The sequence below is a fragment of the Hipposideros armiger genome, unplaced genomic scaffold (genome assembly GCF_001890085.2).
Source record: "Hipposideros armiger isolate ML-2016 unplaced genomic scaffold, ASM189008v1 scaffold_902, whole genome shotgun sequence".
NCBI lineage: Eukaryota > Metazoa > Chordata > Mammalia > Chiroptera > Hipposideridae > Hipposideros > Hipposideros armiger.
This window is the reverse complement of record NW_017732252.1, coordinates 612,539-631,039: the sequence shown is the minus strand read 5'-3', so window position 1 is coordinate 631,039 and position 18,501 is coordinate 612,539. Positions and strand designations below refer to the sequence as shown.

Below are 18,501 nucleotides of genomic sequence, written 5' to 3'. Positions count from 1 at the left end.
GACATTAGACACTACATTGAACAAAAGAAAAACGAATTGTATTTACTCAAGAAATCAAGCACTTCTGTAAGAGATGTGGTATGTTATTTTCCTTAATTTTTAATTAAAGAAAATGATCAAGTTTGGTTTTTGTTTGCGTATCTGTAGGTTTTTCTTGCCAAGTAGAAAATATTATTGCCAGAATATCCTAGGGGTAAGGTAAGCCTGTGTACTGTATGCATGTTTCTGTTATTTCATTAAATTGTTGTGTATCATTTAACTTCAGGATTTATTCATGAGATAAAAGTTTTTCTTGGGATGGTAGCATAGTTTTGTTTTTTCTCTTTGCTTGCTGTTGCTTTTAACAGATACTGTTATTCATTCTGAAGGAAAACATCACAGTTATCCTACTGCATGAGAAGTTCTTAATCTGAATAATGTATTTCTTTGGGAAAATAAACAGAAAATACACTCATTTTTCAACTGTTCTAGATGGTGGTATAGCAGAATATTGTATAGTATGACTATTGGGCTTAACCTCAAAATATTTGTTAAACAAGTACATTGGCTATTACACCCTATTAGACCTAATGTTGCCATATCTTCAGCTGCTTCCTTTTTACTAGCTTCCTCTTTGAAGCCTGAATACATAATCAGTCCTCTTCCATCTTTTTTTTTTTTTTAAGATTTTTATTGGGGGATTGGGGGGATGGGAACAGCGCTGGGGAATTGGGGAAGGGGGAACAGACAAATTGCTGTCATTTACGGTCTTCAGTCTAGTTGTGGAGGACGTTGCTTCACTGGCCCAAGTTGGCACCATCATTGCACTCTTCCTGGGCAAGGCAGATCAGTCGACGGCTTCTGGACGGCTGCTCACTGCAGCTGCTGGCCGCTCACGCTGGCTGCTGGCTACACACGGTAGCCCATGGCAACCCACCGCCACAGGGACTGCAGCCTACGTCATCGCCGGCGACTCAGCAGCCCAGCTCCAGGTTGAGCTGTTGTTCAGCATCTTAGCTGTGGAGGGCAGTGTCACTGGCCCTCATATGTGGGATCCGAACCGGGGCCCTCTGGCATCCCAAGCCAGTTCTTAACCATCGCGCCACTCGGCCGGCCCCCTCTTCCATCTTTTGAAACAAATACAGTGAAACCTTCCTTGATCTCATGTCCCTACTTAACTACTGTCCAGTCTTCTCAAATCTCCGTGTTTATACTTTGCATTCACTCTTCAACCTATAAGGTGTAAAACCACTGACCAAATGCCACATCAGATTAACGCTTTTTAAAGCCAGTCATGTTGGTTCTCTAAGCTATTGTCCATTTCCTCCTCAAACTACTTATTTTCTTCTGGAACTTCTCTCATCTCTTACCTTTGTCTTTGCCATGGTTTTCATCTCTAAGAGCATTCTTTTACAGTCTGTTTTTTCTTCAATCCTTAAATGACTATAATGTAAAAGGAAAGTAAATGTTATAGAAGGTCATATAAAGATAATGTCATAAGTAGGATGGTTTGTTTTAGAAATTTTCTGTATTCTAAAACAACTTTGATCAGTGAGTATTAGAATGACAGGAAATGAAGTTAGAAAAATTAGCAAGTTCAGATAATATAAAGGAAACTACATTATAAAGGAGTTAAATTGTATCTTGAAGGGTTTGGAAAATTAATGAGAGATTATTAATAGGCGAGTAACTGGTTGGATGGCAATTTGGAAAGATCCTCTGGTTGTCAGTAAAGAATATTTGCTGGCGAGACTAGACTCTTAATTTTCAGTAAGAAACATATTTGCATCATGACTACCGGATATATGCATGTTAAATACATTCTTAAAGTCTTTGTGAACTTCACATTTTTAATAAATTCTTAATTTATATAAGATTTGAATACTTTTCAGAAAGCAACAGATAATTTACTTAGTATTTAAATAAAACTACTAGTACTTTATTTGTTTGGCTCTCTTATTTATAAGCAAAAAAAAATTCCAATCGGCTATTCCCAAATTTTTGCAAAATGATGAGTGGATAGTCTTTTATTGAAATATGCTAATGTACTTTGTAGATTGTTTGGATTGTATATAGAAAGAAATGTATGAAACTTTAAACTCAAAAGGACATTTATGAATATATACCACAACTTTATCCAGTCACTTGGGTGGTGAACACACAATGTGATGTATACCGTATTTCCCCTTGTATAAGACACACCTTAATTTTGGGGCCCAAAATTTGAAAAAAAAATGTATTAAAGTTATTAAACTCAAGTTTTATTCATCATAAAATTCATACAACTCCTCATCACTGTCAAAATTCCCAACCATTAGCTTGTCCTCATCTGTGTCTGATGACAAATCACTCTTCATATATTGCCTCGTCCTCAGTTCCATCTACGGCATTTGAAATCTACAACCACTGTATAAGATGCACCCAGTTTTTAGACCCCAAATATTTCAAAAAAGGGTGCGTCTTATATATACATGGGGAAACATGGTAGATGATGTATTACAGAATTGTACACCTGAAACCTATGTAACTTTACTAACAGTTGTCACCCCAGTAAACTTTAATTTAGAAAAAAAATAGGACATTTATGGACTCTGAATACACACACACACACACACACACACACACACACACACACACAAGTCTACACACACTCATATATATCTGTGACAAATTTCATGAAACTATTTAATTCTTAATGTGATTCATGCCAGTATTTTTATAGTATTCTCTTTTGTTTTAAAAAACTGATTACAACTCTCTAAATTGATTTTACAGCCTGCTAACAGGTCACAGTCCATAGTTTAAAAAGTATTCTGAGATGCTATGTCAGTAATCAGAAATGTTGAAGGCCTCCTTAAGGTAGTAAGGGCAGGGGAGGGGAAGATTTGAAAGATATCTTTTAACAGGTTTCAGTGCCTAACCAGTGTGTTGAATCTGATATAAGCTCCGTGAGGGTTCAGATCATTTCTTATATTTTTCAACACTGGGTTTTGTTTACACAAGTAACCCCCATTATCCATTCAATATTCAACAAATACTCAGTGCCTATTGTGTGCCTGGCACTAGGGAAACAATAAAAAGCGATGACAAATAGCTGTGAAAAAAGATCTTACTTTTCTCCCCAAACAAAGAGGAGATAGGAATACCAAATACTTCTATAATCCAGGATATGTAATTGGTCAACTTAATTTCCAGTACTTGAAATTTTTTTTGTATGTGAGGAAAAAAATGCTTCTGAAATATTTTTGGTTTGCCAAGTAGTAAAAAATAAAACTTTTTAAGAAAGATACATTTATGAGTCTTGAATGGACATATATAAATCTTATGAACACTAAATGTGAATTTTAACATTAATTACATTCTCAAATACTGTTGTTAGATTGTAGGTTGGATAAATGTATTTTGCTCCACTACTTTTTAAAAGTGCTTTGAGGTTTTTTTTTCTCTCTGTTTACCTGAAATTTATTTTGTTGAGGATTTTTTGCATATGTGTGCATGAGGAATACTGGTCGTCTTTTTTTTTTTTTGATGCCTTTGGTTTTAGTGTCAGGGTAATAATGCGGCCCTCATAAAATGCTCGCATGCATTTCCACTTTTAATTTCTAGACATGTTTTTGTAGAATCAGTTTTACTTCTTAAATGTTTGGTAGAATTTACCAGTGAGGTTATATGGGCCTGGAATTTTCTTTGTTGGAAAATTCTCAAATATGAATTCAGTTTCTTCATTATTAGAGGAAGCTCAGGTTGTTTATTTCTTCTTGAGTGTATTTTGGTAGTTTGTATTTTACAAGGAATTTGTACATTTTGTCTAAATTGTCAAATTGATGGCAGAAGTGTTTGTAAGTATTGAAGTTGCCAAATATAATTGTGGATTTATTTGTGTATTTTTCCTTCCAGTTCTATGATAGCTTCTGATGAATGTATTTTGAACCTTGTTAGGTGTGTGCACGTCTAATATTTTTATGTCTTCTTAGTGAATTGACCTTTTTATCATTATAATATCCTTTCTGTCCCTGTTAGTATCCCTTGTTTGGAAGTTTGCTCTGTCTGATATAATATAGTCACTCCAGTTTCCTTTTCATCCGTGTTTGCATGATGTATCTTTTTGATTCCTTTTACATTTAACATATCTGTATCTTTATAGGAAAAGTTGTCTTTTTATCAAATCTGGCAGTCTCCTTTAATTAGTATGTTTTAGTGATTTATGCTTAATGTAATCATTGATGTCATTGAATTTAGGCCTGCCCATGTGCTAATAGTTTTATGTTGATGCTCTCTATATTTTCCTCTGTTTCTCCCTTTCCTGCCACCTTTCAAATGATTTGAAGATTTTTATCTATTGGCTTTTGACTGTATTTCTTTTTTGTTTTGTTTTAGTGGTTGCTACAGGATTTAAAATATACATATGTAACCTTTCACAGTCTATTTAGAATTAATATTTTATCTATTTCTAATAAAATGTAGAAGCCCTAAAACTTTTTGAGCCTTTTACCCCCTCCCAACAATCTTTATGGTATAGTTATTTTTATTACATCTGCATATATTAAAAAAATCCACCACACAATGTTATCCTTTTTGCTTGAAAAAAATCATGTTTTAAAGAGCATAAGAGGAGAAAAATAGTTACCCAAATGTTTATCCTTCCTTTTGCTCTTTCTTTATCCCTGAAAGCCCAAAGGTTTCCCTCTGATAACTATTTTCTTTTAGCCTGAAGAACTCCCTTTAGCATTTTTAAAGAGCAGGTTTATTGGCAGTGGATTCTGGTACTTTTACTCCATGTGAGAATCTTTATTTCACCTTCTTTCTAGCAAGATATTTTCACTGGATAAAGAATTAGGAATCAAAAATTCTTTATTTCAGCACTTTACGATTATTCTACAATTAATTGTATTCTGACTTACATGGATCCTGATGAGAAATCTGCAGTCATTCGAATTATTGTTCTTTTGTGTGATTTTCATTTTTGTCTATGCTTTCAAGATTTTTTCTTTATCTTTGGTTTTCAGCAGTTCAGTTGTAATAGGATCAGGCATGGTTTACTTTGAGATTGTTGTTTGATGTTCACTGAGCTTCTTGAATCTAAATTTATGTTTGGAAAATTTCAGTTCCTTGTTAAAAAATTTTTTCTTCATCTTTCTCTCTTCCTACAATTCTAGTAACACTGTTAGACCTTTTTATATTAATTATAGTTAAAATATAAGGTGCTTGTTGGTTTCCTGAGGCTGTGTTCATTTTATCACTGTTCATCTAATTGAAGATTTTTATTCATTTTGCTTCAAGTTCACTAACACTTCATTCTGTGAAGCGAAATTCAGTGAATTCTATATTTGTCAGTTCTACAATTTCCATTTGATTCTTTTTTATGGTTTGTTCTCTGCTGAGAACATGTATCTTTCCACTCATTTTAAGTATGTTTACCTTTACAGTAAAGTCTTTTTTCTTATAATTCTGGCATTAGAAACATCTTGGGGGTGGCAACTGATTGTCCTTTTCCCCTCAAGAATTGATTGTTTTCCTGGTTCTTAATATGTCAAATAATTTTTGACTGTATAATAGACATTTTAATGTTCTGTTGTATAGACTTCAGATGTATTATAATACAGTGAAGAACGCTGATTTTGTTGTCGCTGTCGTTTTACTAGGTGATCATCCAGTTTTGTTCAAACTATCAGTTCTGTCTCAGTTCAGTTCCTGTAGGTGGCGGTTCTAATCTCAGTTTCACTTTTCAAAGTCTTGTATGCAGCTTTCTGTTCTGCACGTGCATCACTTGTAGGTTAGTCCAAGACTTGGTTAGTGGTTTAAATCTGAGCTCCATTTTCAAAGCCTTTGCTGTGCTGATTTGGGTCTGCCCTTACTTGGCATATGCAGCTTAGAGTTAAGCCTGGTTCCTAGGTGGCTTATACAGGGAACTAGGGATCCCCTTCTTTAGCTTGCTGCTCTCTGCAGTTTCTCCTTCACTCTCTAGTCTGCAATGGACCTTTTCCTAGTTCATCTGGTCCTAAAGTCAAGGGTTTCTCAGTTTTAGCTGCCTGTGCACTTTTACAACTGTGGTTTCATAACTGGGGCCCACCCTCAGGGCAAAACTGTAGGAGAAGAGAAAGAAGAAATAATACAGAGAGTCTCTTTTACTCTTTGAGCTGCAAGAGCCTCTTCCTGGTTTTTTCTAGCCAGAAAGACGGGGTTTGTATAACAGTTTTAACCGTAGACTCTGATGTTGCTGCCAACTCCATGACTCTAGGCCCATCCTTAAGGCAACATTGCAAGAGAAAAGATGGGATCCCCTTAAAGGTAGCCTCCAAGTTTTTACTTTCCACAATATGCCTGCTTTTGTTTACTTTTCAGTCTGCAAGTAGTTGCTTGTTGTATTTTGTCCAGAGGTTTTAGTTGTAATCAGTGGGATTGATTAACCATATTGAATGTATTCCATCTTGACTGTAATTGACAGACTGTAATACATTTTTAATAATTCTTTCGTTCAGTTTATCACAAAGGTTTTGCTAAGGAAGGGCATAAAAATAACTTATATGACTATTTTTAGATTATTTCATTAACTATACCTTTTCTTTATTGGTTGTTCTGTGAAGACAAGAACAATTATAGCTCGAATGGAAGGCACTAGTTGCGTGTATTGTAAAGAGAGCTTGTATTACTTTATTCCATTCCAGTGGTTGAGATCTTTAATTCTTAAATGATTGTCTTCTTTCACATCTTTGGTTGCGTTGATTGTAAAGGGCAAGTTTTTCTGTTGTTTTTTTTTTCCCCAAAACACCACAATAATCAGCCTTCTTTTATATGATTCTTTCCCTATGTGATTTTTTTTTTTCTTGAGGAATTTGAGCACAACTGCAGTTGCTATTTTCGCTATGCTTTCAAACCCAGTATTTTCACTATATCTATTTTATTTTTAGGGGAAAAGAGTAGGTATTGGCACACAGAAAGCAAGAAGTAAGTATTTTGATATCCTTAAATGTGTTTGGTTTACTTTAGAAAATAGAACATATCATTTAAAAACCCCCTTGACTCGCTGCTGCTCAGCCTGTTGGGGCAGAATCTGGGGCCCCGCGAAGGCAGCAGTTGTAGCTTGGGATGAAGGCCGAGGCCCCTCCAGGCCCAGAACACCCTACACAGTGCCAGCTTTTGTTCCCAGTTTGGAGACCCTGACACACCCACTTTCCCACCTGGGCTCTTCATGCTCCCTGGTTGCCTGGCAAGGTGAAGCCCAAACTGATGTATCAGGAGCTGAAGGTGCCTGCTGAGAAGCCTGCCAATGAGCTGCCCATGAATGAGATTGAGGCATGGAAGGCTGCAGAGAAGAAAGCCCGCTGGGTCCTGCTGGTCCTCATCCTGGCGGTTTTGGGTTTTGGTGCCCTGATGACTCAGCTGTTCTTATGGGAATATGGTGACTTGCATCTCTTTGGGCCCAACCAACGCCCAGCCCCCTGCTATGACCCCTGCAGAGAGCATTCCTGAGGGCCTGGACTTCCCCAATGCCTCCACGGGCAACCCCTCTACCAGCCAGGCCTGGCTGGGCCTGCTCGCTGGGGCCCACAGCAGCCTAGACATCGCCTCCTTCTACTGGACCCTCACCAGCAATGACACCCACACTCAAGAGCCCTCTGCCCAGCAGGATGAGGAGGTCCTCCGACAGCTACAGACCCTGGCACCTTGAGGTGTGAAGGTCCGCATTGCTGTGAGCAAGCCCAGCAGACCTCAGCCCCAGGCAGACCTGCAGACCCTGTTGCATAGTGGTGCCGAGGTCCGCATGGTGGACATGCAGAGGCTGACCCATGGTGTCCTGCACACAAAGTTCTGGGTGGTGGACCAGACCCACTTCTACATCAGCAGTGCCAACATGGACTGGTGCTCCCTGACCCAGGTCAAGGAGCTGGGTGTGGTCATGTACAACTGCAGCTGCTTAGCTCGAGACCTGACCAAGATCTTTGAGGCCTACTGGTACCTGGGCCAGGCGGGCAGCTCCATCCCGTCACCCTGGCCCCGGCCCTATGACACCCACTACAATCCAAAGGCACCAATGGAGATCTGCCTCAACGGAACCCCTGCTCTGGCTTACCTGGCAAGTGCGCCCCCACCACTGTGTCCAAGTAGCCACACCCCAGACTTGAAGGCCCTGCTAAATGTGGTGGACAGTGCCCAGAGTTTCATCTACATTGCAGTCATGAACTACCTGCCCACCATGGAGTTCTCCCACCCACACAGGTTCTGGCCTGCTATTGACGATGGGCTGCGGCGGGCAGCCTATGAGCGGGGCATCAAGGTGTGTCTGCTGATCACCTGCTGGGGACACTCTGAGCCATCCATGTGGGCCTTCCTGCTCTCCCTGGCTGCCCTGCATGTCAACCACACCCACTCTGACATCCAAGTGAAACTCTTTGTGGTCCCTGCAGACGAGGCCCAGGCCTGAATCCCATATGCCCGCGTTAACCACAAGTACATGGTGACCGAACGTGCCACCTACATCAGAACGTCCAACTGGTTGGCAGCTACTTCATGGAGACAGAGGGCACCTCACTGCTGGTGACACAGAATGGGCATGGCGGCCTGCGGAATCAGCTGGAGGCTGTTTTCCTGAGGGACTGGGACTCCCCTTATAGCCATGACCTCAACACAGCAGCTGACAGCGTGGGCAATGCCTGTTGCCTGCTCTGAGGCCTTGCCCAGAGGACAGGCCTCGGCCTGTAAGGCCCCCACAGACCCAGGTGTCCTGGGTTCCGGTCCCTGTCCCCGTGCCCCCGCTTCTGTCTGTGCCATTGTGGCTCCACAGGCCCCCCCTGCTCTCCCACCTCTACCTCTGCCCCCACTGGCCTGACGCTGAGGCCCCAGGACCCAGCCGAGCTGGGGGAGGGATCAGCCCCCCAAAGAAGTGGGAGTGCATGCTGGGCCCCGTGGCCCACCCCCTTCCCAGGGCAAAGAGGGCCCAAGGTCATAATAAGAAGTAAATAACATGTCTGTAAAAAAAAAAAAAAAATCCCCTTAAAAATCATGTAAACAACCCTTTAAATGCCTTTTTCAGTAGTTCCTATTCTTTTTTTAGAACATGGGCCCCTGTGGAAATCTGATGAAGCCTTTGAACCACTTCTCAGAATAATATTTTTTTAAACATTTAAAAAAAATTATTAGATTCCTAAGAAACTCAATTGGAATTCAGTTATCAGAATATTTTTAATGAAATACTGATATACTTTTATTACATATTAAAATCAAGTTCTTACAGTGATTCTAATTATTACTGTAATTTTGATGTGATGAGCATAAATGATGCTTTGAGATATCTATAATAATGAATGTGATATCAAAATATCTTTCAATTGTTATCAAAATCATAGGCTCTGGTAATGCTACTGTGATCCTGTTGCGAATGTGCATAATTGAAGGAAATGTTCAATTTCAGTTAGAGATTAGTGAAAATAAAAGTTGAATTCTTTTTCCTTTTTTAGCTCTTGATCCTTCTGAATTCTCTTCATAGATCCTTTGAAGGATCTGTTTAATTTAAGAATTTCAGAATATAGACAGAGTTTCTGTTATTTTGGAGTAGGGTGATATTGTAAAATTCCTTTCCTGACGCTTAAAACTTCTCCTTGAAATAAAATGGATAATAAATACATATTTGGGTTTTTTTTAGCCAGAGTAGTTTTGTTTAAAAAAAAGTCCTGGATGTGTAAATATCTAATATCATGTTTTGTATGTTCTAAAGCAGGTAGACTCAAAAAGCCATTTGTAAAGGTGGAAGATGCGAGCCAGTAAGTATCCATGTTTAAGCTCTATGATACAATATTGAAAGAGAAAAATTAACTAAGGTGTCTCCATTAATACTGTTATACTGATAGGCATATGGCACAAGTTACAGAATGTAGCATTAATTAATTTGTGTTCCAATACTGAGTTTATTTTTAGTATGTTGTAAATAATAATTCCTTGAAATATCTAGTGTAGAACAATCATGAGACCAACTCATTTTTTTAAAATATTTCAGATAACTATTGTCTGGGTAAATGCAGTACCATATAGTTTATAACTACTATTTGATTATTTCCACATTTCTGAAAAATAAATTATTAGGTATTGTTTGGAAATACAAAATCTAAGTATAATCTAAATGGTGGTGCTCCTAAATTTACTCTGACGTTTTATAGAATACATAATGAAGATTAAGATATAAGTAAATTAATTGAGCATGGGAGAATTAGGTTATTTTTCTCTTTGACTTTCCAGTTACTCCTTTAGACATGTGTGATTAATTCTCTTGGGTACTTACTGAGGTGTTGAATGTTCTTTTTGTGAAATGTGTTACTGTGGGGGAAAAATGCAATTTAAAATTAGGCCTAGAGAAGATGCCAATAAATGGAAAGACATCCCATGTTCATGGATTTGAAGACTTCATATTGTTAAGATGTCAGTAGTACCCAGTAATGATCTACAGATTCAGTGCAATCCCTATCAAAATCCCAGTGATTTTTTTTGCAAAAAGAGAAAAAATCCATCCTAAAATTCATAAGGAATTTCACGGGGCCCTAAACACCCAAAACAATCTTTAAAAAGAAAAACAGTGTTGGAGGCCTACACTTTCTGATATCAAAACTACAAAGCTGCAGTCATAAAAACTGTAAAGACTTATATAGAGACCAGTGGGATAGAATAAAGAGCCCAGAAATAAATCTTTACATTTATGGTCAAAAGATTTGTTGACAAGGATGCCAAGATCATTCAGTGGAGAATGACAGTCTTTTCAACAAACAGTATTAGGAAAAGTAGATATCTACATGCAAAGAATGAAGTTGGACCTTGACTTTATACTATATATAAAATTAACTCAAAATGAATCAAAGACCTAAAACTAAAATTCCTGAAAAAAAACAGGTGGAATGCTTTATGACATTGGATTTGGCAGCGCTTTGTTAGGTATGACACCAAAAGCCTAAGCAACAAAAGATAAAAGCAATAGGCCTTCCAGACGCCGCCAGGAGCCGCTGTCCAACTGTGGTCAGCCCACCGTTGTTCTTTGACATCGCCATCAATGGTGAGACCCTGGGCAGAGTCTCTTTGGATCTGTTTGCAAAGACAGCAGAACACTTTTGTGCCCTTAGCACTGGGGGAAAGGGATTTGGTTATAAAGATTCCTGCTTTCACAGAATTTTTCCAGGACTTATATGTCAGGGTGATAACTTCACACGCGATAGTTGCACTGGTGGCAGGTGCATCTATAAGAAGAAGTTTGATGATGACAATTTCATCCTGAAGCATATGGTCCTTGCATCTTTTCCATGGCAATTGCTGGACCCAACACAAACGGTTCCCAGTGTTTCATCTGCACTGCCAGGACTGAGTGGTTGGATGGCAAGCATGTGGTCTTTGGCATTAATTTTGTGGAGGCCATGGAGCACTTTGGGTCCAGGAATGGGAAGATTAGCAAGATCACCATTGCTGACTGTGGACAACTCTGGTAAATTTGATTTGTTTATCTTAACCACCAGACCATTCCTTGTGTATCTTGAGAGGGCACCTCTCACCCCCATCTGCTCAGAACACCCCATACATAATCTTTGTGCTCTTGTTGCAGTTCATTGGGTTCCATATTTTCCTTGGCCCCCTCCAAGTCTAGCTGGGTTGCAGAGTTAAGTTTATGATTATGAAATAAAAGCTAAACAAACAAAAAAGATAAATTGGACTACATCAAAAGTATAAATTTCTGTGCACAAAAGGCCACAACAGAGTAAAAAGGCAACCCATGGAATGGAAGAAGATATTTGCAACTCATGTATTTAATAAGGTGTTAATATAGTCAACAACAGAAAAGCAAATGACCTGATAAAAAAAGACTTGACATTTCTCCAAAGATATACAAATTGCCAACAGGCATATGAAAAAATGGTCGACATCATGTATCACTAGTGAAACACAAATAAACACCACATGAGATATTTTCACCTCACATCATGGCAACTATCAAAACACCAGAAAATAACAAGTGTTGGCGAGGATGTAGAGAAATTGGAACCCTTGTGCATTGTTGGTGGGATTGTAAAATGATACATCACCTATGGAAAACAGTGTGGAGGTCCCTCAAAAAATTAAAAATAAAACTACCATATGACCCAGCAATTCCACTTCTGTGTATATATCCAAATAATTGAAATCAAGGTCTTGAAGAGATACATGCACCTACATGTTCATAGCATCACTATTCATAGCAGCACAACAGCCAAGAGGCAGAAGCAACCCAAATGTTAACGGATGGATAATGTACATACAATGGAATGTTCAACCTTAAAAAGGAATGAAATTCTAACATGCTACAACGTGGATGAACCTTGAAGGTATTATGCTAAGTGAAATAGGAGGAAAAAGACTGCATGATTTCATTTAATGAGGTACCTAGAATCATCAAATTCATAGAGACAAAGCAGAATGGTGGTTGTCAGAAGCTGGTGGGAAAGGGAGAAAGGGGAGTTATTGTTTAATGAATATAGAGTTTCAGTTCTGCAAGATGAAAAGAATCTGGAGATGGACAGGACAGTATTAATGGTTGCATAACAATGTCCTTAATGCGACTGAACTGGAACTTACAAATGGTTAAGATAGTAAATTTTATGTTTTACCGCAATTGAAAAAACATTTTTTTAATATTAAAAAAAATTAGGTCTAACAAATGGAAAGGGAAGCCTGATTTCTATTGTTTATTTCAGATTCCAGATGAATTAACTTGATTTTTAAATATAAAACATCAAACATGTTTTCTTTCATCATAAAGAATCTCATGTATTTTTCTTTTCACTCTTTTAGAATTTATAGACCATTTTATCTTCAGCTGACCAATATGCCTTTAATAAATTATTCTATTGAGAAGCCTTCCAGTCCATTTGATGTAGATAAGCCACCTAGCATCCAAAAGCAAACTCAGGTTAAATTAAGGTTGGTTTACCCTTCAAGTAATTTTTTATTTTTATACACAAACGTTAAAATTCATTTAATGCCATGGTGGATGGGTGAGAGAGAGAGAGAGGGGTGTGGGGAGAGGGAGGGAAAGAGGGAGAGAAAGAGAAAGAGTGTGTGTGTGTGTATGTATGTATGTGTATGTATGATCACTGTTACGGTTTCCCCTTCTATATTTTTATTGCTCCTTTGCTAGATTTGAAGTCTGAATCTCTTTTAAGTGTATCACAGTTAGACACTTATAGATTGGGGTGGGGAGGGCATGAAAGTATTTGCAAATAATTAAAATGTGTTTCTCTTAAGTGGTTTGAAATATTCTCCAGAATAATTACATTCTTAGTTTGCTTCTCAATTGTTTAAAAAGAAATACGGTTAAAAGTATTTGTTGAAAAAAAAAAGGAAAAGTATTTGTTGATACGAATCTCTGTGCAGATTATGGCAGATTCTGTTTGATAGAAGACTATAAATTTTTTAAATTATTCCTTATGTTCAGCAGTTAATTCTTTACCATGTATTTCTACCAGAATCCGAACTGATGACGATAAATGTGGTGGATTCCCAATTCAACTCCAATTGAAAGAGAAGAAAAAAAAAGGATATTGTGAATGTTGCTTGCAAAAATATGAAGATCTCGAAACTGTAAATGTGACTTTATATTTAGGGAGTTGATATTTCTAAAACTATAAATAAGTACCTGACTGTGGTTTACAACTTGATAAATTATTAAGTAGCATATATTTCTTTTTGATGGGATTATCTGAAATTTTAAGAGCCCAAAGTGGGAAATGTATATTAAAAAATCATTTTTATTTATTCAACAAATATTTATTGTGCATCTATTATGTATGAATCACTGATGTGGGTGAACAGAAGTGAAAAAAGAAACCAATTCCCTACTTTTGTGAAGACTTCATTCTATAGAGAGGGATGAGAGATAGGTAACCATTGGATAAAAGAATAATAAAGTATACATAGAGAACATTATATCGCTATTAGAAAGTATAAAGCAAGAATAGGGATGTTGGTATTTATTTAGACTAGACAAGGAATTTCTAACTGATAAGGTGATAGTTTGAGCACAGAGAAGGTGATATTTCAAGGAGATAACCTGATAGAAGTGAGGGAACAAAACTAGTGGATATTGAAATAAACTGCAAAAATGCTAAGTGAAACTGATTGATGAGATCAAAGAATAGATGATGGTGGCTTGGACTAAGTGGTACTGGAAGTCATGCAGCATGGTCAGATTGTGGATATAATTTAAAAGTGGGACCAAGAGGATTTGCCACTGGATTTGATGTTGGAGTAAGAGAAGATGAGTCAAGGGTGACTGTAATGTTTCAGGCCTGAGCAATTAAAAAACAGGCATGTGATCTAATGGGAGAATGAGAAGAAAGTAGAATTCTTTTTAGTAGCAGAAAGAGAAAAAGAATAGTTGGAAGGATAGGATATATGGGATGAAGAGAAAGTTTAAAAAGATAGAAACTATTATAGTTTTGTAAACTGATTAAAAAAACAAAAACAAAAGCAAGAGCTTTGGATCCAGGCTGCCCAAGTTTGAATCCTGGCTTCCTGTTTGTGTGACCTTGGATAGTTCCTGGCACTTTGCTTATTAAATGTTAGCTGTTATAATTTGAATTGTTAATTTTTAAAATAGTAGATAGATTTGTTATGGTTCTTGGTTTTTGGAGATGGTATGGTGGAAAAGTTAAGGAGAAAGAATAATATTTAGAAATTTCAGATTCATAAACTATGTTTGTCTTCTGATTTTAAAATGAAGTTCAATTGTTTTATAACCCAAAATATGTTAGTGCTTTGTGTGTTTTTGTTTTGTTTATATAATAAAGGAGAAAAATCTAATAAGTTTAATTACTTTTAATCAGAAGCTAAACTATCTGAGAAATATTTCCCCTTCCCAAAAATCATTTAGAAAATTTGAATTATAGATTGTTCCTTAAATTTTACTTTGCTGTTGTTGCAATAGCGTAATCTAGAATGCATGCTTTCATTAATATCAGTTTGTTATTCTAAGTTGATGCTGAGAAAATTTTTAGGGCTAAAAAAATGAAAACCTTGGTCACTGGCTTCCACAAGGAAAAAAAAATAGATGTTGGGATTGATATTTTAAAAAATTGTTTTACAGTTTTTCATGTATATGCTTCTTAGTCTCTAATGAAAAACATATTCTTTCGTTTTTTTAATCTAAAGTGATTTCACAGTGATTCAATTTCATCTATATCAAGGCATTCGTTAAAGTTGATTACTGAAGATTAAGCAACAAACAAGGCAGACATGTTCCCCACCTTTATACATCTTATGGTCTGGCCGAGAAGATAGATAGATATAAAACATGTATTTGCAAGTGGGATGAGTGTCACAAAAGTGAAACGGTAATAAGTAATGAGGGTACTAACGGTAGAATGAGGATCACAGAAGGCTCAAATGAGAAAGTGGCATTTAAAGCAATACTTAGAGGATGAATAAGGACTAGGTGGAATTAGTGGGGACCTACACAAAAGTTGGAGGTTATTTTCTTAATTTACTTGAATTAATAAGTTATTTTTCCTTCCAAGAACATGAAGAAATTGAATCAGAACTTAGTTAATATTTCTTTTAACGTTTTAATCGTGTTTAATTTGTTTAGCATTACTAGACGTATAACTTATATGTGGTAAACTTTGCAAGTAAAGAAAATACATATGTATTCCAGAATACAGTTGACCCTTGAACAACATGGGTTTGAACTGCACAGGTCCACTTATACACAGATTTATTTTTCAATAAATATACTGGACAATTTTTTGGAGATTGCTAGGATGAAGTAATTATACCCTATTTCCCCGAAAATAAGACCTAGCCAGAAAATAAGCCATACTATGGTTTTATGTCCCAAAATATGGCACCTTGGCATACTAAATATTTTAAGCTGAAGGAATTGATGGAAAAGGCACCCTTCTCCCTAAACAGGCCATAAAACCCTCATGTGAGGGGTGCATGCCCTCTATATCCTGGAGGAATCATGCTAGGGCTTCTCCGACTAGGTCTTATTTTTGGGGAAACGGTATCAATTACATATCAATTCTACACAATATAAAGAAATCATATTGCTGCTTTATTATCAATGCATGAAGTATTATATCTAAATAAATATGAATTTCTTTTTCACATTATCTTTTCATCTTTGATATCTGCTGTTAGTAATATATACAATATCTAGTGTTTTGTAAAAGACAGTATTGATGTAGGTCCTGACAGTCTTGTAAACAGACGGCAAACATTGTAAATGTATTTTGTCTTTATGATTTTCAATAACTTTCTTTTGCTTAGTTTACTTTATTGTAAAAATATAGTATATAATACATATAACTTACAAAATACGTGTTAATTGACTGTTTATGTTACCAGTAATGCTTCTGGTCAACAATAGGCCATTAGTATTTTAGGGAGTCAAAAGTTGTAGGCAGATTTTTGACTGGCGGGGGTTTGGTGCCTCTAACCTCCACATTATTCAAGGTTCAACTGTACTGTGTTTTTTGTGACAAATGGAGAGTTTCACTTTTGGAATTACAATCAAATCATCAAAAGTTAAAATTATATGAAACAAATAAGGCTCTTCCATGGTCATTTTGGTACAAGCTTTTTGATATTATTCCCTAATCAGCTGACAAATGATAGAATTAGCATGGAGATTCCACCTATTTCAAGGGAACTTTGTTTCCTGTGAGTTTCACCCCAATACACTGAACTTGTTTACTTTTGTTCTTGACCTCTTAAGATTGAGAATAACTTCTCTGTATTCTCCGTTGTAAGCATGGGGTAATTGAGATCATTTATTTGCTCATTCTCAAATGTGTTCCCTAGTTATGAATCTTTTTTTTAATACTTCACAGCATTCGTTGTACTTCATTTGTTTACTCTACCATATCAATTCTTGTTTTGGATTCTTGTATGTTAAATTATAACACTTCATTCACTGGATATTTTACAAGCCCTACCTTATTTACTTAGTTGTAATTGTATAAGGATAAAATAAAGTAGTAGAGGGAAAAGTGTTTTCAAGATATTAGCACGCTCTAAGTGTTAAGTTACTGTTGTTTTTCTCCATCTTTATTTTCTGATATAGCTCATTTGTTTTCAGTTCATTGAAACTACAAATTAACTAGTACTTGACTGAAAACCAAAGTTCAGTTGACCCTTGAAGAAACGGGTTTGAGCTGCACAGGTTCACTTAATGCAGGTTTTATTCAATAAATATCTGTACTGTTTTTGATCAGCGATTGGGAGTCTATGGATGTATAGTGTATGCATCGATCTGTAGCATTTTATATAGGGGAAGGGACTTCAGCATTCTGGGATTTTGGTATTCATGGGGGTTCCTAGAAGCAATATCCCATAGATAGAGGAACAACTGGTGTAGTTAAGTTTTGGGGGTATCAAAAGTTATATGTGGATTTTTTTACTGCTTGGGGTCGGCACCCCTAACCCCTTTGTTGTTCAAGAGTCAACTGGTTTCAGTTTTACTTTTTACTTTTTCTTCTTAACATCCTTTGAAGCTCTAGTAAAGGATATTTCTTTGGAATTGTTATTAGAAACCTAATTTTAGAGACATGTAAATATTAGAAAATCTGAACAAAAAGATATATGTTGGTTTAAAAATATAATTTTACAATTTATATGCTTTTTTGTTTTGTTTCAGCATCTTTCAACTGAGCAACACAGAAACTTTGCACAGAGTAATTACTATCAAGTTGTTGATGATATTGTATCTAAGTTAGTTTTTGACTTTGTGGAATATGAAAGGGAAGTGCCTAAAAAGAAAAGGTAATTTATCAGCCTAAGTTTTAAAATTACTAGAATACTAAACTAAAAGTAATTTTAAAGTTTCCTGTTCTTAGAAGGAATATATATTTGAGGATGTAAATATGGGTAAGAACTGATTACTTCTTTCCTCTTCCTCCTCCACTATGAAAAGTGCTTACCTTAGATTGCTTTTAAGGTCATCTTCTTAACATAGTCTAGAAGAGGACTTGGCAAACTTTTTTTATAAAAAACGAGATAGTAAATATTTTAGGCTTTGTGAACCATAAGACCTCTGTTGGAATTACTCAGCTTTGCCATTGTACAACGAACGCCTCAGACAGTATGTAAATGAATGGGAGTGGCTGTGTTCCAATGAAACTTTATTTAGAAAAATAGACGGGCAGATTATATTTGGCCTGTATGCTGTATAGTATGTCAACCCCTGGTCTAAGGCTGTGAAGTTTACCATCAACTTGGACTAAAAAAACACTGGAATTTCTAGTTAATCTTTAGAAGTTTTGAGAAGCTTTCCACTTAACTTCTGTTAAGTCTACAATCTAGGTAGAATAGTTCCTAAGTCTCGTATTTTTATAACATTTAGAATGGTTGTGTATGACTGATTTAAAATACATTATTGGAGAGGAGGTATATTTCCAACTATTAAAATTATGGGCTTCTGTAAAAATTAGTTTTCCTAAAAACTTAAAACTGCAGCAAAATTGTGAACTAGTAATATATAAATTGATTATTCCTTAATCAATTATCTATTATTTG

At 36.4% G+C, this 18,501-nt stretch overlaps 1 protein-coding gene and 2 pseudogenes across 2 annotated transcripts in view; all 3 read left to right on the top strand.

Moving 5' to 3' along the window:
• The window catches only part of DBF4 (DBF4-CDC7 kinase regulatory subunit), a 32,006-nt gene that overhangs the window by 10,437 nt on the left and 3,068 nt on the right, over positions 1-18,501 (top strand). For both annotated transcript variants that reach the window (XM_019630355.1, XM_019630354.1), the window contains 6 exons: positions 1-78; positions 6,888-6,924; positions 9,692-9,737; positions 12,778-12,906; positions 13,452-13,566; positions 17,624-17,748. In XM_019630355.1, the coding sequence (XP_019485900.1) occupies positions 1-78; positions 6,888-6,924; positions 9,692-9,737; positions 12,778-12,906; positions 13,452-13,566; positions 17,624-17,748 (530 nt within the window). The remainder of the gene's footprint in view (positions 79-6,887; positions 6,925-9,691; positions 9,738-12,777; positions 12,907-13,451; positions 13,567-17,623; positions 17,749-18,501) is intronic.
• LOC109375127 (phospholipase D3 pseudogene) lies at positions 7,150-8,911 on the top strand (annotated as a pseudogene).
• LOC109375126 (peptidyl-prolyl cis-trans isomerase A pseudogene) lies at positions 9,938-11,595 on the top strand (annotated as a pseudogene).